The 23977-nt window shown below is 43.2% G+C and overlaps 1 protein-coding gene across 1 annotated transcript; it reads left to right on the forward strand.

Moving 5' to 3' along the window:
• The first annotated feature begins 5488 nt into the window (after nt 1–5488).
• slc25a25a (solute carrier family 25 member 25a) lies at nt 5489–12488 on the forward strand. The gene is made up of 10 exons (XM_014160442.3): nt 5489–5764; nt 7710–7836; nt 7956–8043; nt 8174–8288; nt 9631–9789; nt 10516–10668; nt 10856–10963; nt 11141–11308; nt 11411–11561; nt 11709–12488. Exons 1-10 carry the CDS (start codon nt 5606–5608, stop codon nt 11891–11893), a joined length of 1413 nt encoding a protein of 470 aa, XP_014015917.2. The 5' UTR covers nt 5489–5605; the 3' UTR covers nt 11894–12488.
• Nucleotides 12489–23977: the final 11489 nt, after the last annotated feature.

Raw genomic sequence — 23977 nt, forward strand, 5'->3', positions numbered from 1 at the left:
AACAGCCCCTCTATCTTGTTGATCATTTACTTTCCACAATCTTGAGTGATGCACCCTGACAATGATGCCTCCGTGCCTCACAAATATCACCACACCCTCTTGGCCAATGACTACTCCCGGTCCTTTCCACTCTTGACAGTCAACTCGTTTGTAGTACACTTTGTTTCCTGTTTCGTACTTCTCATCATCATTATTCCCTGAACTGCTGAGTAACTTCTGAAATCTGTCAACTGTAGCATGTCCAAACTGTTTGTGAAGCTTTAACAATACTTTGTGTTTTTCTTTTGTGTTCATGTTCTCTGTGACTGTCAGAATCTCCATGTGCTCTGTATCCGTCAGAATCTCATTTTTGCATGGACTCTGTGTGATGTCTTTGTCTAAAATGTTTACACAATAGTGGCCTGAGGTAGTAAGTTCAAGAGTCACTGGTTGTTTAAACATCACTGCCTTGTCATTTTGTTATGTCTAGTACAGCCCCTGCCTTCTTGAGGGAAGCTTTGCTTAATAGTAAGGGGATATCTGCAGGGACCACCTCTGTTTCAATGTGACACTTAGTCTGACCAATTTTTGCTGGTATCTTAACTCTCTTGGTAGAATGGACAATTCTCCCATCTTCAAATTTGAAAGCTCTGTTGCTTGGTGTGTCAATCATATTTTGTACTTCTTTCATATTTAGTTCACTGACATAGCTATCAAGCCATTTTGCACCACACACTGTCCGTGAACATGCAGTATCAATCACAGCAGATCCTAAGGATTCAACTATAAAAATATCAGTATCAGAAGCAGATTCATTTGAAAACAGTGTAATCTTACACTGCTCTATCTCTGTGTTTACATTTTCCTCTGTTAGTTAAACTTGTTCATTTTTATGAGGACAGTCTTTAACCCAATGGTAAGTGCTTTGACAAATAGCACATTTTGATCTCCTTCCATATTTGTCCAGTGGATTTGTGCCGGGAAATGGCACCCTCTTCTGGTTGTCTTGAGAGCAAGACTTGTTGGCGCCTTTTCTCTGCTGCTCAGTGCAATATGCTGCGTCACTCACTTGCATTCCATCTGTTATTGGCGCGACAGACGTCTTTTCACCAAAACTTATTTTTAGTGCCGACTTCATTGATGCAAAAGTCAGCACAGTACAAGCAGTCAAAGCCAACTGTTTCTCCCTACCATCTAGACAGGCAGTATCTAGCAACTTGAAAGCTAATACTGCATCCGGGAGAACCATGTCGTACTTGCACATCCTATTGTACCTCTGTTCGAAATCAATGATGTAGTCCGTCATTGCAACCGAAATATCTCTCGTAACACTGTCAAAGTTTGAATATGCCTCGAAGGCGCGGTCTTTCTCTTCTTTAAGAAATACAGAATCCAGTGCTCTGATCAAAGTTCCCATACCATCATCCTAGTTCAAATCCTCAACGGATATTTCTAGTGCTGTATCTCTCCCTCTTCCCTCGAGCGATAATACCACCGCAAGTGCTTTCTTTTTCTCGTCCAGATTAGTAACCCGTGTCCAGATTCCAAGTTCATTTTTCCAACTTTCGTACGACCTCTTCTCGTCAAAGCGAGGTGGCATATTGTAGTTATTAGCCATCCTCTGCTACCAATGTTAACTCAAAATGACACAACGACAAGGTTCCAGTTTAACAAAGTTTACTATACCGTATGAACACACTACAAGGTAGCCATGCCACTCTAGGCTAGGTCCATCAACCACAAGACTCCCTGCGCAGATGCACTCTTGATTGAGTGATAGCCCCGTAATAACAGAAATATATGTCACGTCCTGACCAGCAGAGGGAGTAGTTGTGTAGTATTTTGGTCAGGACGTGGCAGAAGAAGTCTGTATGTGTTTTCTAGTATGTCTGTTTCTATGTTAGTCTTGTGACTCCTGATCAGGAACAGCTGGATATCGTTGTTCCTGATTGGGAGTCATATATTAGGAGTGTGTTTTTCACCTGGGGTTTGTGGGTTGTTGTTTTAGCACTGCTTTGTTAGCCTGCTAACTGTTCCTGTCGGTATATTGTTTCTTGTTTTTGGTGTTCATTTTATTCTAATTAAATAGTAAGATGAGCATTCACATCCCATCTGCGTTTTGGTCATCCATTCACCACGACAGTCGTTACAATATAGGGATACTTAAAACATGAACTTAACAACTACCTCATGAAGCTGGTTGAGAGAATGCCAAGAGTGTGCAAAGCTGTCATCAAGGCAAAGGGTGGCTACTTTGAAGAATATATAACATATATTTTGATTTGTTTAACACTTTTTTGGTTACTACATGATTCCATATGTGTTATTTGATAGTTTTTACGTCTTCACTATTATTCTTCAATTTAGAAAATAGTAAAACATAAAGAAAAACCCTTGAATGAGTTGGTGTGTCAAAAGTTTGGACACTAGTACTTTATATATATATATATATATATATATATATATATACTAGTGTATGTGTGTAACTGTCCGTAGGACCTTTTTTGGTTCTATTGTTCTTGTTTTACATTTGTGTAGTTCAGTCCTTGAGGTGTTCTTGTCTATTGATGTTCTGTATTATGTCATTTTATGATTTGTGTGGATCTCAGGATACATAGCTTCTGCTTCAGCAACAGCTAATGGGGATCCTAATAAAATACTTTTAAAAAAACAAACTCAAAACTTCAATTTTTTGGGGGTAGCTAAGAGCATTATTTGGTCAAACAGCAAATTATGTTATCCTCATGATTCCTGTAATGAATGTGTCTGCCCCTGTGCTGGTGCCCTTGCCGGGGCCTGCTCGAGAGAAATGCATTCTGATTGTATAACATTTCAAAATGCAGTTATGTGAAACACACAGCTTAGGAAGCTTCGTCCCCTTGTCCCTGTCGAAGAGAGTCGAAGAGGGGAGGGTATCAGCTTTCTGTAGATTTTTTTTATTTCTCAACTCTATATATTTCAACTCTTTATTTCAATATACAGCTCAGTAGCAACTATTTTACAACCAAGATATTTGATATGGCTTTGAGATATGGAGCGGCGCACAAAATGTCTCATGGGTAGTAGCCTACAACTGCAATGTTTTTTTAGGACATTACATTTGCTGTTGGATGAGAAATGGCTACTAGCAGTGGGTATTATAGTTAATGTGTTTTGAGTTTCCACTTCCTCATGTGTTGAACCGCAAATAATATTAGCCTATGATATTAGTTAGTGCACATAAAAATGTATGTAATTCATCTCTGTCACGCCCTGACCATGGAGAGCCCTGGGTTCTCTATGGTATAGTAGGTCAGGGCGTGACTAGGGGGTGTTCTAGGTTTATTATTTCTATGTTGGTGTGCTTGGTATGGTTCCCAATCAGAGGCAGCTGTTTAGCCTTGTCTCTGATTGGGGATCATATTTAGGCAGCCATTTCCCCACTGTGTTTTGTGGGATCTTGTTTAGTTTTTGTGTAGTTGCCTGTGAGCACTCCATAGCTTCACGTGTTCGTTTATTCTTTGTTTTTTTGAGAGTTTCATTTAATAAACATGTGGATCCCAGATCACGCTGCGCTTTGGTCCGAGTATGCTGTCACGGTTGTCGTTGGAAATCTCTACTGAACCAAAAACAATTCTGATTCCTATTTTCACAGTAAAATATAGCAACTATAGTTTAATTGTCAACCCAAAAGTGAGTTGGGGGAGTGAGCAGTGATGTGGGCTGGTGTGGAGAAAATGCCAGGGCCAAATTATTGCCCAAGTCCGCCCCTGGACTCAGCTGTCTGTCCACCACGTGGTTTAGCCCAAAACCTTGATGTTGTTCCAGCATAACCGTCACCTGGCATTTAAATCTAGGCATGTTGTCATTTCATTACATACAACCTCATGGTGTTCTATAGTGTCTGGTGGGACAAATGCAGGACATACAAACCCCATGTAAAGATTTTTTTTTTAAACTAATATAAAAGTTTCAATCTGATTACTTTTAATTCTCTGGAGAAAGCCATCGATCACCCACACTATTAAGCCTTTTATAATACAGCCCATCTACTGTATCAATTCTGCTATGGAGCCATTCTGGAATTTTGATATTAAATGCCCCAGTGTAATCAAATTGTCCTGTGTTTTATATATACTGTATTTCCACACTATGAGCTTGAATAATACTGTGAAATTGTGAAAATTATGATAATGCCATTTTAGTGCAAAGGCTGTTTGAAAAGACTGCCTGAAATGTCTGCCTGTTTTGGTGAGATGGAGCTTTGGCCTGCCTGATGACATCACCAGATGGTAAATTAGTTAATAGACCAATAAGAAGTAGATTTCTGAACCTTTCTGCCAATAGCAGATAGTTTTCAGTTTTCCCCTCCCCACTCAGACCACTCCCAGACTGTCCTAGCAAAACTCTTGCTTGAGAAATTTCTCTTTGTTAAAAAGTATATATATATATATATATATATTTTTTTTTTATTATTATTAATTTTTTTTCTTGAACAATCAGAGTAAGGCACTTCATTGTTACTCAGAAATGATTTTATGTTGATAGAAAAAAACAGCTGCATTGGACCTTTATTTTTTACTTATCCATTTTTTACTTAACACTTATTTTTCTTAAAACTGCATTGTTGGTTAAGAGCTTGTAAGTAAGCGTTTCATTGTAAGGTTGTATTCTGTGCATGTGACATATACAATTTGATTTGATAAAAGACACAGTTTGTTATCTCATAATTCCTGCAGTTGTTAACATTGTTACTACCAGGCTAAATAACAATCTAATTAACAATCTAAGGATCTGCTTGTTCTGTCTTAGCCGGAAATTCTCAGAAAGTTGCTATTATGATGTGTTGGCTGAACTCAGACCATCTTGCTGGTAGAATCAATCAGCTTAAAATGACAATATAGAATGACAAACATTGATGAAAATAAAGAATTTAATGAATTTCAATCTAATAACCTCATGTATATGATGTATTGTAGAAGTAGACTGCAAAGCAGCATATAGGCCTTCATCTTGTAAAACTCTGCTTATAAAACTTATAGTACTGACATATCACAAATTCCAATTAAGGCATGATGAATCTCCAAACAGGAAACGTTTATTTTCCCAAAATATAGCCTACCGAGTCTCACAATAATATGGTGTAAGTCACATAGGGGTAGGCTAACAAACGGTAGCTTGGGATAAGAGAGGGTTAATGCTGCGTTCAGCAACTAGTCAGAACTAGGAAACTCGGCAATATCCGACTTGCTAACTGGTAGAACGCAGTACGCGTGTAACTTCAACCAGTTAGCAAGTCTGAAATTTCCGAGTTTCTTAGTTCCTGACTAGGACATGAACGTAACACAATAGTCTGAGGGAGGCGGTGGGGGTCATTGAGCAGCTTTTACGCAAGATCAAGGCTTGTCAATTTAATGATGCAGTGATTGGTCGATAGCAAATGACGTTACTGGGAGAGGGGGCAAAAGAAATCATCATAGGAGCCAATAAAATTGGTCTATTTTCAGAAGGGTGTGGTTTCATAGATTTCTATAACACTAGGCACTTCTTTACCGGCGTTTTAGTATTAACACGCCTAGGGAATTGATCCATTTTTGCTGTACTATTTATTTATTTATTGTGGAGTGGCTTTATCTTAAATTTAAACATGCTTGGCCTGTGCCTTTATGTGCCTGTTCCGAATTCGGATGCTATTGAATTCGAGTATTATGAGTCCAATGGACTACCATCGGAGCTGAAATCGCTCTTCAAATTGAGTGTGTTTCTACCGTCCCAAGAATGTTCAATTTATCGGAAATGGCGAAAGGTAAGACTTGCACTCTATTCTTTTACATATGTATTTAATTTGACTTTTCCTGAACTACACGTTTATTAACAATTCTATCGTACTTTCCTGTAAATACAACCCCCCCATCCTTCCTGTAGTCAGGCTTTGTCTAAATCTCACCTACTGCATAGTGTTGCATGTAATCCACCACATCAGACCATAATGTTTAAAAGTTTCAGCAGGAATTGAATGCAACAATGATTCAGACCCATGGAAATCAAGATAGAACGCATCATTTCATATAACATTATGTAGACAGGCTTTATTAAAAACTCTAAGCCCCTACTCAAGGAATTCCCCGAGGGATAAATGTGGCCCCTGATATTCATTAATATATTTGAAAAATGAATTGCTTTTGCTTCATCAGTCTTAGAATTCTTTGAATGACTCTACAGTTTATGAATTATAAAACAATCTCACACTGAAGGCATAGACAATGTATTATTGTTCTCTACATTGATGGTGCATTGGGCTTTTGCACATTCAAACTATTGGCCTGCAACTGCTTCTAGTTTTAGTTTAAATGTGCCTCTTATTAGTCTAATTGCATATCAGTGACCCTAAGCACTAAACCAGCAGATTCAGGGTTGTCAATTAGGCACATTAAGAAATCACTGGAGCTGTTAAATCACTTATTTTATTGTATCTTATTTTCAATGATGGCCTAGGAACAGTGGGTTAACTGCCTTGTTCAGGGACAGAACGACAGATTTGATCTTGCAACCTTTCGGTTACTAGTCCAACGCTCTAACCACTAGGCTACCTGCCGCCCCATGCATGCAAGACTAGAGTTTCTTGACCCTCAAGACTGCGTGACCCTCAGAGGCAAGACATGATGTTCTTGGCAGAGGTTGACATCGTGATTCGAGCCCTCGTGTCTTCAGGCGTGGTATTAGTGTCGTGGACATGTATCTATATCCTTAATGACAAGTTGACCTGCCAACTTGTGCTAAGCCCGTCGACCTACCTGGTCTAAAATAGACTAAGGCATCAGCAGTTGAGTTGCTGGCCTAGTGTTGATATTTGCTCTACTGTCTTGAACTACAGGCATCTACCAAAATAAAGGAAACCCCGACATAGTGTCTTAATAAGGCGCTGGGCCAGAACAGCTTCAATGCGCCTTGGCATAGAAGTGTCTGTAACTCTATTGGAGAGTTGTTGATTGTGGTGGAAAACGCTGTCTCAGGCACCGCTCCAGAATCTCCCATGAATGTTCAATTGGGTTGAGATCTGGTGACTGACACACACATCCTTTAACCCCCCTATGCTCCTTTGAGACCGCTCTTTCAAAGTCACTGAGATCTCTTAGCCATGGTGGCCAAAAAATGGGCAACTGAGTATTTTTATACATGACCCAATTCATGATGGGATGTTAACGGATTAATTAACTCAGGAACCACACCTGTATGGAAGCTCCTGCTTTCAATGTGCTTTGTGTCCCTCATTTACTCAAATGTTCCCTTTATTTTGGCAGTTCCCTGTGTGACAACGCTCCCATTGAGTGTATTCTTTCTGTCCATGTTACTGGCCTAATGTCACATTTTGAAAGTCAATATGCGTTGTTCTCTCACATGGGACAAAATAGTTTTAAATGAAGGACAGGTTAGCCTAGATTTGAGTCAATGGCTTTCAACATGGAGGCAAAGAACACCAAGGCCCTTTCAGAAACATTGTTGAAATGCTTTGTCTTGGCTGGATATTGAGGTGGTGACACCATTGAGAAATGCACTGTTTGACATTATACACACATAACAGTCACCTCACCCTCCTGTCAGGTGCTTACATATATTTAATTAGTATTGTCCCCCTCCAGATAAGCCCCAGTCTTGGGTTTACTTTTGTTGATTTATTTTCTATTGTCCTCCATGCTGTCTGTTATAAGAAAGCTATTTTGTTGATCATTTAGTTTTTTTTGCCTCTGCAGAAAGCGGTGAAAAGTGCAGACAATGACCTGGATGGGCAGATGGTCTTTGAGGAGTTTGTTCACTATTTGCAAGATCAGGAGAAAGATCTGAAACTCGTCTTCAAGAACCTAGACAGAAGGAGAGCTGGTATGCTATTATGCACAAATCTGAACTTAGTTTCAGAACATGCCTAAGCTACTGTAAATTACACATTTTTGTTTGGATTCAGGTGGAATTGTGATGAATTGTCTTCCATTGTGATTCAGATAAAATGGATTCTAAGGAGATCATGCAGTCTCTCCAGGACCTTGGTGTTCACATATCCCAGCAGCATGCAGAGAAGGTCCTACAGAGGTAAGATATTAGGATGAAAGTGTTTCCTTATGATTTTGGTCAATGTTGTCTGTATAGCTATTATTACCAGTTTGATTCATATTCTCAGGAGTTTATGGTTTTGATTTCATCTTTTTTTTTTTTTAAATAGCATGGATAAGAATGGAACAATGACCATCGACAGGAATGAGTGGAGCAACTACCCTCTGCTACAGCCCAAAGAGAACAACATCCCTGAGATCACCCTCTACTGGAAACACTCCACGGTGAGGAGGGAGGGAGGGTGTGAAATAGCTATCCACAAAGCAGAGAATTTTATTATATTTAACACGAATTTGCATACACTCTGTATCCACTGACATAAGCCTTTAAAGTTCAATATTGTGAATGGGGATGTTAATCCTATTACATACGGTAGATCAACACCGACTGGACGTGTGTCACCAATGAATCTTATTCGTGACTAATTGGTGTAGGACAGGAAAGCTCTGAATACTAGATTATGATTAAAAGATTTACGGGTTGAATTAATTACCCCCTTATATAAAATGTCGATACAGGTTTAATTATCCCTTATGTAAGATCACGTTTGTAAAGTGGTAGGAGGAGAATAATGTTATCCCCTGCCTTCTTCGAACCACCTTCACGGGACAGTGTGATCTTGGGCAGCATGTGGGTGGGGTATTGAAATACTGTACGCCTTAATGAGCGAAGCTGCTTCTAAATCTTAGCCTGCTTACCTCCAATGTGCCAAAAGCTACAGAACAGCCTTTACAGGTTGAGCTGGGGCTAAAAATATTCCGAAGTACTCCCTTGGAGATGAGATGACCACCTAACACAAAGGCCAGGCAAAATGTCAAGCAGCATTCACTCGTGAGTCACTTTGGCCTGACTAACATGTGGCAGTAGTATTAATTACACTTACATAACAGGTGCTGCCAATTTCAGATTTTCTAGGTTCTTGCATATCATTAAATAGTTTTCCGTTAGTGATTTGGTGCTGGCATGGTAAAGAGGGATAGAGCCTGTACTCTGGTATGGATTTTGCAAAGGCACCTCTCTAGGGACTTAAACTATGTCTGGGGTGTCTCCCTGGCTGACCTAGATGGTCATTGTACAACAAACAGTGTTACAAGGAGGGAACATTCCCATCAGTCTGTACCCTTATAATATCAGGAGTGCATGTCAAGTCCGAACCACGGCATTAAAGCAGAAGCACCCTTGTGTTTTAACTGGTTTAATGTCCGATTACACAGCAGTGTCCCAGAAATAACAGAACAGGAAACGTATAGAATCCAACTTGCTTCCTAACTCGGAACATTAAGTCAACTGACCTAAAGCCTCATAACCTGTGACCTATTCTCTAAAGAGATGAGGGCAGAGTCTTCTCTGACGCACATTTAGCTGTCAGTACTGTTTGTCCCTAGTCACCTCTAGGTGAATGGTTTGTGTAAACATGAGGCCTTAGAAATCCCACACACTGAAAATGTCAGCTCACCCCTTATAGCTTGACTAAACTTCTCGTTGCAGCTGCTCTTGGATAACTAATGTATTTTGGGACAAAATAAATGGGTAGTTATACTAATGTTCAATCTGTCTGCTCTCTAGCTGTTTGACGTAGGCGACAATCTGATGGTGCCTGATGACTTCACAACAGAGGAGAAACTGACCGGGATGTGGTGGAGGCATCTGGTAGCAGGCGGAGGTGCAGGAGCAGTGTCCCGAACGTTCACCGCCCCCTTAGACCGACTCAAAGTACTCATGCAGGTAAGAAGCCCTTGATCTACTGTCTTAGATACCACCACAGCCCTGTATTCCAAACAACACTTGAAGTCCTAGGAATGGTACAGCTTGCCCTCAATTACCTATTCATTGTTGTGTGAAAGTGGGCATCTTGCATAACTTATAGGCAAATAACAGAACTGTTGCAAGAGCGATTACCTAAGAGTCATACATGGGTTAATGTGTACGTAAATGTGCCAAATCATGGGGTCAAGAGTCCTAAGGGCTGTTTGTTCCCCCTTGGCTCATCCAGCCGACCAATGACTGTGGCTGAGAGCCAGCACACCTTCTCTGTTGAGATGTGATTGGCTGCAGTGGCAGATAAGTCAGGAGTGAGTAGATAGGATTTTACGTGATAGCAAAGTGTGGACACCCGATTGACGTCAGTGGGTCTGTTTGAACGAGTCATCTGTGGGTTGGTGCAACTGACCCCAGTACACTTTGACTTGTTCCACATTGTACTCACATTGTCAGAGCTAATGCCTCATTACTTAAATAACTGAATAAATGTTTTGAGAAGAAAGGGCCCGATTCAGAGTTATAATAAGCTTGCACAGCGTTAACATTCGTCTAAATCATTAATTGACGTCAATTGGAGACTTGGCTGAACATTTCAGTTAAGCGCACAGATCAAGTCGGAATAAGGCCCTAATTATCTAATTGGTCATTTGACTTCTGTATGATAAACATTTTATGTTCTTGATTTGTTAGGTCCATGGTTCCCGTAGCAACAACATGTGCATCATGAGTGGGCTCACCCAGATGATCAAAGAAGGTGGGATGAGGTCGCTGTGGAGAGGGAATGGAATCAACATTATCAAAATCGCCCCTGAATCCGCCATCAAGTTCATGGCCTATGAGCAGGTACTACATGCAGTGCAACACTTACTCCTATATCATTTTTCTTAATTTAGAGAAAGTTTGGACTCATATACCGTTTATTGTAACTCCATCTAAATTCTGTATGTGACGACCAAGTTTATGTTCTAACAGTGTGTGTCCTGTCTTATCTCCTCCCCTCACTCTTCTTTCAACGGACACTCTGGTGTAGATCAAGCGTTTGATTGGCAGTGATAAGGAGACACTTGGCATCCTGGAGCGTTTTGTAGCTGGCTCTATGGCTGGAGTCATCGCTCAGAGCACCATCTACCCCATGGAGGTGAGCAGCCGTCAGTCATCACCCTCTAGCATTACGATTAGATCTGGGACGATTACATCTGTGATTGTTATCAGGATGAGGACAAACACTTATGATTTTAAAGTTCGTAATGCCAATGTTTTCGTTTCGATTACATGCCACCTGCTAGATTTTCAGCTTTTTATTTCTGCTCACCAGGTTCTGAAAACACGGCTTGCCCTGCGAAAGACTGGTCAGTACTCTGGTATCTCTGACTGTGCAAAGAGCATCTTCAGGAGAGAGGGACTAGGTGCCTTTTACAAGGGCTTCATCCCCAACATGATGGGCATCATCCCCTACGCTGGAATGGACCTGGCTGTGTATGAGGTAAGAGACCCAGAGAAGGCTTTACAAATCTCTAGTTACATGTTTTCACTGCATTGGAGGCTCCATTTGGCATAGTCTCTGAATATGTTCCTTTTTCCACAGACATTGAAGAACTCTTGGTTAGAGAAGTATGGCACCAACAGTACTGACCCGGGAGTGTTAGTTCTGCTTGGATGTGGCACAGTCTCCAGCACCTGTGGTCAGCTGGCCAGCTACCCCCTGGCCCTTGTCAGGACCCGCATGCAGGCACAAGGTGAGACCTTCAACAATGCACACCTAATTTACACTGCTTATTGGAATATATTTATTATTTTCCTCATTTAATTTAGATGAGGTTATAAATAACTACAAGTTTTGCTGTTCCTTGGCTCTAATGCTGACTGTCATTTATCTCCTATAGCCATGCTGGAGGGCAGCCCACAGATGACAATGTCAGGGCTCTTCAAACAAATCATCCAGACGGAAGGAGCCACTGGCCTCTACAGGGGCCTGGCCCCTAACTTCCTGAAGGTCATTCCAGCTGTCAGCATCAGCTATGTGGTGTACGAGAACCTGAAGACGTCGCTGGGAGTTAAGTCGCGATGAGGTGACTCACAACATCTGAATGGATCATCAACCCCTCAGTTGAGGCTAAGGAATCTGAGACTCTTGGTACTTCAGGTTTATGGCGCCATCTCATTCTGTGAATGCCAGAAGACGGAGGAGAACAAGGATAACAGAATGAAATGGTATCAACTCTGTGAGCTGAAACGGAGGGAAGGGGCAGCTTCTCTCAATATTGCCATTGCTGCTATTATTTAATTGTTTATTTAGAAGCTCAATTGTTGAGTTAGGACCAGAATTCTATAATGAATGTTGGTTAATAAATGTCTACCCGAGTGAGTAACTCCATAATTGGGGACCAATTCTTGTTGCCAGTTTGTGGTATAGTGCCTCTGAAAATGTTCCTGTTTCTATGGCTTCACTCAGTAAATCAGGTTAGGCAGCAGTTCAAACTACTTCAGTTATGCCCAATCTAACATGATGTATTCAGACATTTTCCTTAGCGTTAACAGGTTTTCTGAGTAGTTATTGGTTCTTTCCCCACACCAGCTTTTGTCTTTGCCTGATATGAACATTTATATTATTTATTGTTTCCCTTCCCTGTATGTAGGCAATTGGACAAAAGCGCATGTGGTGAATATTTTCCCTTCTCAATCGTTACAGATGAACAATTTATTCGCACTGCCTTTTCTGACTGAATTATGCTGTATTTCTGATTGAGGGAAGTATTTATTGATGTCCATATCGATCTAATATTTTTTATTTTTTTTTGTCTGAAGATGACAGCATTAAGTGTTTGTTCAGAACACGGCAGTAACTGGCTTTATGCTCATACGTTTGATTTGTTATGGAAAACTAACTGGAGAGCCATATTTACAATTATGTATTAAGAAGTGGGTATGTTTGCAAAAAAAGATCACATGAGCTTTAAATTATTGCTTGAGTCAATTTTGCCTATATTTGTCCTCTATATATATTTTAATAGTTTGTTAGTTTACATTGGTTGTTTTATTATCGAAATGAATGAATTGCTTCTGTTTTGGTTCTCAGGTCACTTAATCAATGTCTTTGTACCTAAAACCAAAACTTGATTTTAGAGCTTTGAGTAGATTGAGTAACACTAATGCACTTTAATGCTGGAGACACATTTGAAGGTTTCCCATTAACTTTAGATACAAAGTTGGAAACCACTTAAACTTTGGTTAAACCTTTTTTTTAATGGACCATTTGGTACAGTGTTCTTTGAGCAAATGCATTAAAAGGATATGTAATTCACGACTTGGAAGTATTTCTTGACTCCTGGAGTGTGTCCCTTCACTTGGACGTGGCTGTTCAATAAGGATATTTCAAAGATTCAGAGTGTTTTAAAAAACAATGTATTAACCTTGAGTTTCTTTGTGTGAACATGCATTGTATTGGCCTATAGTTATTGATTTATCAAGAAAAGGGTGCCATTGCAAGGCATAATTACCGGGGTAGCTGAAAATGGACCACCTGAAGGGGGAGATTCCCGATGTTTGGTACTGTGGCGAAACAAGATTCATTGTCTGTTCTGAGTTTTGATGTTGAGTCTTGGCCTGACTAAAGTGATAGGATATTTCAGTTATTCTAAAAGAGCTTGCGCCGAATCCATTATTTTACAGGTGTTGAGTTTATGGGCATGTGACGCAAGGGATCGACAGCCATCAACATCATTAAACCCTGCACAAATAAAGTGCTGTTTCCTATTTAATCACATAACGCTCAACTGGGACCACTGCTGGGGGTGATTTATTTGAACTAAACACAACGCAAGGAGAGCACATTAACATCTGCTACACTGGTGCCGAGACTCGTCTTGTCTTCGCTGGACGTTGCGTGGAGGGATCCGCGAGCCGGCTTCAAGAAGTACGGTGGTTGCTGATGCACACCGGAGGTCTACATACGTGTACATATGAACTGTTTCCCATTCTGCACGAGCCGAATTTTCCGGAGGCTCCTGGTAGCATGAGTGAGTGGGGGAAATATATAATGTTCATTACTTGTATGTGGTGATAGTATGATTATTTAGTGACGCTGTTATGCTAGTAACTTTCCCACGCCAATGAACGTGAGTGCGACGCCACTTTTTTTTTCAAACGGTGGCGACAGAGCTGTTTATGAGGGCGTTTCTTTTTATACTTTTGTGTCGATTCTTGGTCTTGTTAGAGACGGGTGCAACTACCATTTAACTTTTATTTTGATTGCATTATTTTGTGTTGATATTGATTGTGATTTTTATTTCCATCAAAAACAGAGTTTTGGTTTTGGGAGAGCTAGGGGAGTTCTCATGTTTAACCCTTCACCGTCAGTGGGTAGAGGGGCAGCTATTTCTCCACTTCCACACCTCTGGCCAGGCCAACTGCACAGGCAAGTGTGCACCTTCCACATGATTTAGAGCTATCTCAACTCAGTGCATTCAAGCTAATTGACCTAGTCCTAGAAATGGGGATGTGTCTATGGATTTCTTTGCAGGCATTGTTAAGCAGATAGGTCACTCCATAGGTGAAAATATTACCTCTTGTTGGGAATCAAAGGCTATGGGAGATGGGGTGGGACTTCAGAAGGATAATGTTGGTGGTACCAAGGTTTGGGCCAGCTCTACCCTAAATGTTGTGGTGAAAAATTATCAGGGAACCAGTGTGTTTTAGGGGGCATGGTTCAGAGAAATGCACAGTACATGAGTGGGAGGAGATCACATTACTGTACATGCAGATGAAGGGCTATGTTGGGCAGGAGAGGTCAGATTAAGTTTTGTGCAAGTTGACAGGGTGACCACGGGATGTGGTAAGAGTAATCCTACACAGTAACCCAGTTGACTTAAGCCAGGGCCCTAGACTGGTTTTTGACATTCTGAAGCATCATAACTCTGACATGCCCCCAGCTCATGTTTATTCTTTGTTGCCAATGGAAGTGAAGACTCCATTTGACTACTGGATTAGACTGAACAGGACAGAGAGGTGGCAGAGGACTGTTTGAAGAGGCAGAACAAGGAGCTAGACAATCCATCACGTGTTCTGAGTGTCATGTTCATCAAGCACTGTCTGAACCCAGAGCTGTCATTGATATTCATGTGCAAACCATTGCATGAGTGGACGGCTGCGGAGGTCCATGGCAGGCTGGAAGAGTACCAGAGGAAGTGCAAGGCTCCATGTCCCTTGCACCTGCCCCCACTCGTCACCACACTGACACAGGAAGTAAGTAGGCCAGTGTCGGCTGTTGCAAACTGTCCGAAGCCCTTGCCGCAGCCCACAAATGGCTCATCCAAGGCATTGGATTGTTTGATTGCCATGCTTGAACGGGTTTTGGAGCAGAGGCCACAGCAACCTATGATAACTGTTTCCAGAGAAGGGCGAACCCATCTTTGCAATGAAAAGTGTGTGGGGATGCAAATCACAGCACAATACATTGTTATTCACACCACCTCTGCTTCCTCTGTTATGCAGCTGGGCACACATGTCAAGAATGTCCACGCGCTTCATCAGTAACTCCCGTCGTTCCATCAAACGGCAACACTGCTCAGCGGCAGGAAAACTAGCAGGCCCGCATGGGGTGGGGGGAAGTGCTGGGCCTTGTGAGGTGCCCCAATCAGATAGTGGTGTAGATTTAGTCAATATATTCATGTGTTTGTGATGAAATTAAGTTGAACGAAAAAGACATTATGCAGAATACACAGAGCGCTCCACAACAATGAACTTTTCTATACTAATGTGTTACTGGAAGATGTTATAGAGGTGAGTGCTATGCACCTTGAGCTCAACGGTGGTGCCACACCTTAAGAAGGCAGGTGTGCTTAAGAGTTGCACCCTCAGTATGACCGAAGTGGTGTTGGTTGGCTGCGGCGGGATTGAAGACCAACCCTGTAGGTGTGGGCGAATTGAATCTGTCTGTGTATGGCAGCAGTGTCTCTGTCCCTGTTCTAGTAGTAGATGGCCAATGTGATGAGCTCATCCTAGGCAGCAACTTCATAAAACACCTCATCAGGGAGCTGAAGACAACCAGTGACTTCTGGGAGAAGATGTCATCATCTGAACACAATGGAGATGACAAACTGTTCTGTCTGCTGGCTAATGTAGAGAGATGGAAAGGAACCGAAGTGCCAGAGTGGGCACAGTAAGGCTGAAGGGGGCAGTCACATTGTAGCCTATGCAGGAGCATTTGGTCTGGGGCCGGCTGTGTACGCCTCAAAATGTATCCGCGGGTAGTCCTGTGTTTGCTGAGCCTACGAGGGAACGATGAAGACCGAAAAAAATTCTAGTGGGGAGAACAGTAGCGACATTGTGGAGCAATGGCTGGGTTCCTGTCAAAGTTATCAATCCCTCAATCCCTCACTGGTAGTGCAGATAGCTTGACCGTTGACTGACTTCAAACCGCACAGAGTGACAAGCGAGTTAGGGCTAGGTGACATTGAGTCCATTCAGGTGTCACAATAGTGTAAGGCCAAGCTAGTTCATCTTTTAGCCCGCTACGAGTCTATCTTGTCCTGGCACAAACTAGATTGTGGGATGGCTACTGGTTATGTCCATCACATCAGACTCAGTGACACCAAGCCTTTTAGCCTACCTTACCGTAGGCTCTCCCCTAACCATTATGACAAGCTCAGGCAGGCCTTGGATGAGATAGAAGAGCGAGAGATAATCAGGAAATCCAGCAGTGAGTATGCCTCCCCGCTCGTGTTGGTCTGGAAGAAGTCTGGCGATCTGAGACTGTGTACAGATTTCCAATGGCTCAATGCTCGCACCGTAAAGGATGCTCACCCTCGACCTCACCAAGTTGATGCTCTGGCGGCCCTGGGTGGCAATGCCTTCTTTTCTACGATGGATTTGACCTCTTGGCTACTACAATGTGGAGGTGCATGAAGATGACAAGAAGTTTACACCCTTCACTTCTCCTTCTGGGTTATATGAATATAGCCATCTTCCAATAGTCCAGCTACATTCGTGATGATGATGTTGAGCACTTTTGGGGATCAACATGTTTCTAACCTTCTCTGTTACCTGGACGATGTGCTGGTTTTTGCCCCAACTGAAGAACTTTGATTGAAACGCTTGGAGTCCATTTTTGAGCGTCTCAAAGCCCATGATCTGAAATTGGCTCCAAAGAAATTCCATTTCATGAAGAGCTCAGTGCGGTTCTTGGGGCATGTCATCAGTGAAGGAGGTGTCGCCACAGACCCAGAAAAGGTGAAGCCAATCCAGGGATGACAGAGGAGGATCTCACTGAGGACAACACAGACGTGCCCTCCCAGGGAAAGATTCGGTCCTTTCTCGGAATGATAGTCTATTTCCAGCAGTTCATTGAGGGGTGCTCCACCATCGCTAAGCTGCTGCATGGGCTGACAACTGGAACGAAGGCGCCACACTATGGAAAAGGCAAGAAAAAACAAGGAATACATAGGAAACTCGCAGCAGACTGGACTGGTGAGTGCAAACAGGCCTTCAGTCAGTTAAAACAAGCTCTCCTCGATCAGGTCATGCTAGCCCACCCTGACTTTAGTAGACCTTTCTTTGCTGTCTGTAGATGCATCTGGTAATGGCTTGTAACGCCCTGGCCATAGAGAGGGGTTTTTGTTCTTCATTTTGGTTAGGCCAGGGTGTTACATTGGGTGGGCGTTCTATGTTCCTTTTTCTATGTTTTTGTATTTCTTTGTTATGGGCCGTGTGTGGCTCCCAATCAGGCACAGCTGAAGTTCGTTGTTGCTGATTGGGAGTCACACATAAGGGGCATGTTTTTCCTTTGGGTTTTGTGGGTAATTGTTTCTGTTCAGTGTGTTTCCTGACAGGACTGTTTCTGGTTGTTTTTGTTTTGTTTTTGTAAAGTGTTCTCTTTTTTAATTAAAATTCTAATGATGAACACATCCTCTGCTGCACCTTGGTCTAATTCTGATGACGGCCGTTACATGGCTGTCCTCTCCCAGGTGCCAGAGGAAGGGTCTGCAGCCAGACCGGTAGTATTCGCTAGCAAATCACTTACTTGTGCACAGTCAAAGTATCCTGCCCATAGGTTAGAGTTTTTTGCTTTACGCTGGGCTGTATGTGAGAGGTTTAGCCATTGGCTAAGGGGCAAGCCGTTTACTGTATGGACAGACAACAACCCATTAACGTACATCCTGTCCCAGCCCAAATTGGACGTCTAAACAGAGATGGGTTGCTAAGCTCGTTCCATTCGGGTTGGACATCAAGAACATCCCTGGTTCCAAGAATGTCATTGCTGATGCACTCAGTAAACAGCCATTTGTGCAGCCGAGCGCTCTCCACCGCATCACAAGGGTTCCATGCAAGGCGTTGCTGGAAGAAGCTGCGGGAGTACATGCTGAGAAGGTGCAAGATGTGTTCCACTGGTCGAGCTACCCATTTGACCTTGAGAGCTGCTCTCCGTCAATTGAGGCAGATTCTTGTGAAATTGTAATGAACTGCCAAACTACCTCCTATCCCTCTCCTGGTTCTCTGTCAAAGGAAGCGGTGTCAGCAGTCCTGAAGTCGCAAGGGAAGACTGTGCGCTGCTACTGCCTCAGCTCACTCAGTCACTGGTGCCATCTGAGATGTCAGATGTGAGAGTGCTATCCTGTGATGACCTGATATCAAAGCAGCGTCAAGATGACGCACTAGCCAGAGTTGTCTTCTACGTGGACCGGGGCTGGAGACCTTCTAGGAGGGAAAATGGCCATGAACCAATCGAGGCTTTGCAGATTCTGAAGACCTGGGAGAAGCTCACTCTGAAAATGTGTGTACTATATCGTGTTACCAAAAGTTCACTGTCAAAGAAGAAGACGTACCAGTATGTAGTACCCACCCCCATAAGGGCGACAGTCTTGAAGGGTTTCCACGATGAAGCCAGTCATCAGGGGCAACAGCGGACGTTGTACTTGACGAGACAGAGGTTCTTCTGGCATGGTCTGGAGTCTGACGTGAGAGAGTACGTCAAGAGCTGCAAGGGGTGTGTGTTCAGTAAGGCCCCCAAGCAAGAGACCAGAGCTCCATTGTAGAACATCATCACGACTGAGCCCCTCGAGTTGGTGTGTGTGGACTTCTGTTCTGTTGAAGACTCCAACATCAAGTCCTTGGATGTTCTGGCCGTTACTGACATTTTACTAAGATGGCCCATGCCTTCTTGTGTCCGAACCGATCAGCTAAAGCAGTGGCCCTTCAGCTATGGAACAACATCTTCTGTGTGTTTGATTTTCCTTGTATCCACTCCAACTAAGGGATCAACTTTGAAAGCAAATTGATTGCTGAGTTTGTGAGTGCTGCAGGAGTCCAGAAGTCACACATGACTCCCTACTATCCGATGGGGAACGGGGGAGTCGAAAGGTTCAACAGAACGCTGGGAAAATGATCAGGGCCTTACCTACGAGAGCGAAGCACAGGTGACCCCAGAAGTCGTTGACCTTTGCCTACAACTGTACAGTCCATGAAACTACGGGCCACGCCCCATTCCAGTTGATGTTTGGGAGAACCTCATGTCTGCCTGTCAACATGCTGTTTGGTACCATGCTGCAAGACTCAGAGGTTGTAGACTATGACGAGTACGTCAAGTCCCTGACGAGGGACCTGAGGGAGGCCATGGAGACGGTACAGGTGTCGGCAACCAAACGGCTGAAGAGGCATGCAGGCCTCAACAACAGGAAGATCAGAGGAGCTCCTTTGGAGGTCGGTGATCGGGTGCTGCGGGCGAATAAGGTTGAACTTGGAAAGAGGAAGCTGGCTGATCATTGGGAGAACAACCTCTATATTGTTACGGAGAAGAATAATGACATCCACATGTTCAAGATGCAGAACATGTCGACTAGCCAGGAGAAAACAGTCCACCGTAATCTGATAATGCCTGTAAACCTCTTGCCTCTCCCTGACACTTCCTTGGAGACACCTAATACGAGAGACAGTGAAGATCAGAGTGAAGAGATGGAGGCCTCATCCATGAATGATATACCAGAAATGGACATTGGTGAGAGAACTAGTGTGTGGGTATCCGAGCAGACCTCTGGTGAAACACAGTCAGACCCCTCTGAAGAAGAGACCCCAGATGTGCTGGAAGATGGGCCACTGGCGAGGGACCCTCAGAATTCACCACATTCTGAGGGTGCCACTGGTGGCACAAGCGTGTCAGAGCTAACCTTTAGAGAAGAAATGTCCAAACCCTCTGAAGAAGAAAGGCATTCTGAAGATGCCACTGGTAGCACAAGCTCCAGCAACAGTCACATAACCTTTGACCTTGACTATCCACTGACTGTGGACAGTGACCCACCAATGGGGGTTGTAGTTAAACAGCTTAACCGTAATGATAACTCAGTTAGGCCTGTCAGGTCAGGGGCTGGTTGGGTTAGGAATCACCCAGTGAGACTCATAGAGACTATGCTGACAGAGGGTTTTCATACAGAGTTCATTGGAATACCTGTGTGGGTGTAGGATTAGAATCCAAGTTGGCCTGTAGATTTCCAGATCTTCAGCCCATTTTCTTTGTTTTACCTTCAAGAAGCCCCATGGAGGTAATGGGTCAGAGGTCAAGTAGGCCAAGGTTTTTCTGTCTGAAGTTCTTATTGACACTGAGTGTACTGAACATGTAACAGGCATGTTTTCCTACAGGGTCTTTAAATTCCCCTAATTCTCTTTAGAGAATAGTCTTTGCACTGGAATATTTGGTTTTATACATATATCTCAGCAAAAAAAGAAACGTCCCTTTTTCAGGACCCTGTCTTTCAAAGATAATTCGTAAAAATCCAAATAACTTCACAGATCTTCATTGTAAAGGGTTTAAACACTGTTTCCCATGCTTTTTCATTGAACCATAAACAATTAATGAACATGCACCTGTGGAACGGTCGTTAAGACACTAACAGCTTACAGAAGGTAGGCAATTAAAGTCACAGTTATGAAAACTTAGGACACTAAAGAGGCCTTTCTACTGAAAAATACCAAAAGAAATATGCCCAGGGTCCCTGCTCATCTGTGTGAATGTGCCTTAGGCATGCTGCAAGGAGGCATGAGGACTGCAGATGTGGCCAGGGCAATAAATTGCAATGTCCGTACTGTGAGAAGCCTAAGACAGCGCTACAGGGAGACAGGATGGACAGGTGATCGTCCTCACAGTGGCAGACCACGTGTAACAACACCTGCACAGGATCGGTACATCCGAACATCACACCCGCGGGACAGGTACAGGATGGCAAAAACAACTGCCCGAGTTACACCAGGAACGCACAATCCCCCCATCAGTGCTCAGACCGTCCGCAATAGGCTGAGAGAGGCTGGACTGAGGGCCTGTACCTCGTTGTAATGCAGGTCCTCATCAGACATCACCGGCAACAACGTCGCCTATGGGCACAATCCCACCGTCGCTGGACCAGACAGGACTGGCAAAAATTGCTCTTCACTGACGAGTCGCGGTTTTGTCTCACCAGGGGTGATGGTCGGATTCGCGTTTATCGTCGAAAGAATGAGCGTTACACCGAGGCCTGTACTCTGGAGCGGTATCGATTTGGAGGTGGAGGGTCCGTCATGGTCTAGGGCGGTGTGTCACAGCATCATCGGACTGAGCTTGTTGTCATTGCAGGCCTTCTCAACGCTGTGCGTTACAGGGAAGACATCCTCCACCCTCATGTGGTACCCTTCCTGCAGGCTCATCCTGACATGACCCTCCAGCATGACAATGCCACCAGCCATACTGCTCGTTCTGTGCGTGATTTCCTGCAAGACAGGAATGTTAGTGTTCTGCCATGGCCAGCGAAGAGCCCGGATCTCAATCCCATTGAGCATGTCTGGGACCTTTTGGATCGGAGGGTGAGGGCTAGGGCCATTCTCTCCAGAAATGTCCGGGAACTTACAGGTGCTTTGGTGGAAGAGTGGGGTAACATCTCACAGCAAGAACTGGCAAATCTGGTGCAGTCCATGAGGAGGAGATGCACTGCAGTACTTAATGCAGCTGGTGGCCACACCAGATACTGACTGTTACTTTTGATTTTAACCCCCCCTTTGTTCAGGGACACATTATTCCATTTCTGTTAGTCACATGTCTGTGGAACTTGTTCAGTTTATGTCTCAGTTGTTGAATCTTGTTATGTTCATACAAATATTTACACATGTTAATTAAGTTTCTTTTTTTGCTGAGTTATATGTGTATTGCATACCTGATTTTATTTTTATTATTTCTTTATAGTATGCAAGTGGAATTCAGCAGGGGAGAATGTAACAGGGTTCGTTATGTTTCCACTTGCCTCTGAAGAAATGTGTATTTAATGTTCAAGCACTCTTACTGATTGGTTCAATTCTGATGACAATAAGGCGTGTTGTTATTGGACCGGCTTGCAGATGGGGAAGATCGTGAATGTCACGTATGAAAATGTGATGCAAAGGATTTTACCATCGACAGCCATCAACATCATTAATCCCTGCACAACTAACGTGCTGTTTCCTATTTAATCACATAATAAATAACGCTCAACTAGAACCACTGGCTGGGGTGATTTATTTGAACTAAACACAATGCAAGGAGAGTGCAATTAACGTCTGTTACAGGAGCACAGAGGTTCCTAGGTGTGAGAAGTGTGCAGAAGGGGCATGAGACAAAAGATTGTGTAGTATTTGGGAAAGAAGCGGTATGTGTTCATTGTAGGAGTGCCCATGGGGCTGGGGGTCAGAAGTGTCCGGTGAGAGAGAGGCAGCTTGAGGTTACCAGGGTTAGAGCAGTGCATATGGTGTCATATGCTGAGACAGTGAAGAAATTAGAGGAAGATGGGTCAAGGGGGAAGGATCCTGAGAGGATTCTCATGAGTAGTAGATCTGTGCCAGCACAGAATGATTGGCCAACAAGTGATATATGCTTCAGTAAAGCTTGCACTAGCGAACTTGCAACATTGTATAAAATATTCTGGGCCCTCAGGGTTTCCAGCACCAGTGAACTTCGAACAGACACAGCTGTAGGCTATTTGCACAAGGGACAAGCATTTGCTTGACTTGGGCAGGAGCTCACTGGAGCTGAGTACCAGCAACTAAAATGTTCTACTGCTTGAGCTCCTGTTCCTCTTATAGAATATTAGCTCAAAAGTATTGTGGTGCTCCTTTGTACCTAAAAATAAACAGTACCAGCACCCAAAATGAATACCGGAACCTATTTCAGTCCAGGTCAAGCACTGATAAGAAGTAATCAGGTAGGCCTATTTTGTGACGTTTTCACTGAATCAGAGCATGACATTTTTCCCAATCATGCTGAGTGGTTAACGAGGAACTATTGTAATTCTCAATGGATGTAAAAACAGACTTTGTTTGCTTGTTGTTTGAGGTGAAGAAAACATTACTTTGGAAGCTCCACAGGTCATTATGAGTCGTGTGCGTTAAGCCAATCAGAAATATTATCAGATCCCCAAATGAGCACATTTATATGCCTACATTTGCACACAGGCCAGGTAGCCTATAAACCTACTTCTATGTGTGCGTGTCCTTACTCAACATTGACAGGAGCACACCAACTAAATTGACAAAACTTGTTTCTCACAAGTGTAGCATAGGTTGTGCACTCTGCAAACAATGTTTCTATTCCGACAATAACTGGAAGCCTGGAATAATAATATTGAATGCATTAACAGAAATTACCATAACCAAAGTAACAAACATTGTAGATTAGGAATTAACGGTAAATGTACTGCTGGTGATATATGTAATGGGGAATTGATATACACTAACAATCAAACCCAAACAACTCACACAATGAAGTAATGAAACAATGAACGTGCACAAATTGTCAGGAGAGAGCGCATTCTGGAGAGAGAAGTGCATTGTGCATCTGAGCGCATGGTCTATCTGACGTCTGCATTGGCCATGCAGCATTCACAGTGATATGGCCTCAGCAGAAGTCAGGGCATTCATACTTCTTGCGCTTCCCGGAGCAGTGCAGAGCTGTTGCATAGGAAGTGAGTTTGTGTTTTCTACCACCAACCAATCATGTCAATGTGGAGCTATACAGAGCCCTCTGCATTGTTACACATTGTGGGAGGCACATGGCGATGCGGTACGGAGCTCGAATTGGCCTCTGCATGCCTCTGAAGGCTCTGCAATTGCTTTTGTTTAACTGAGACATTGAGTGTGTCATAGTGAACAAATTATGTACTCAGTTTTT

Source organism: Salmo salar, chromosome 20, assembly GCF_965601325.2.
Source record: "Salmo salar chromosome 20, fSalSal1, whole genome shotgun sequence".
NCBI lineage: Eukaryota > Metazoa > Chordata > Actinopteri > Salmoniformes > Salmonidae > Salmo > Salmo salar.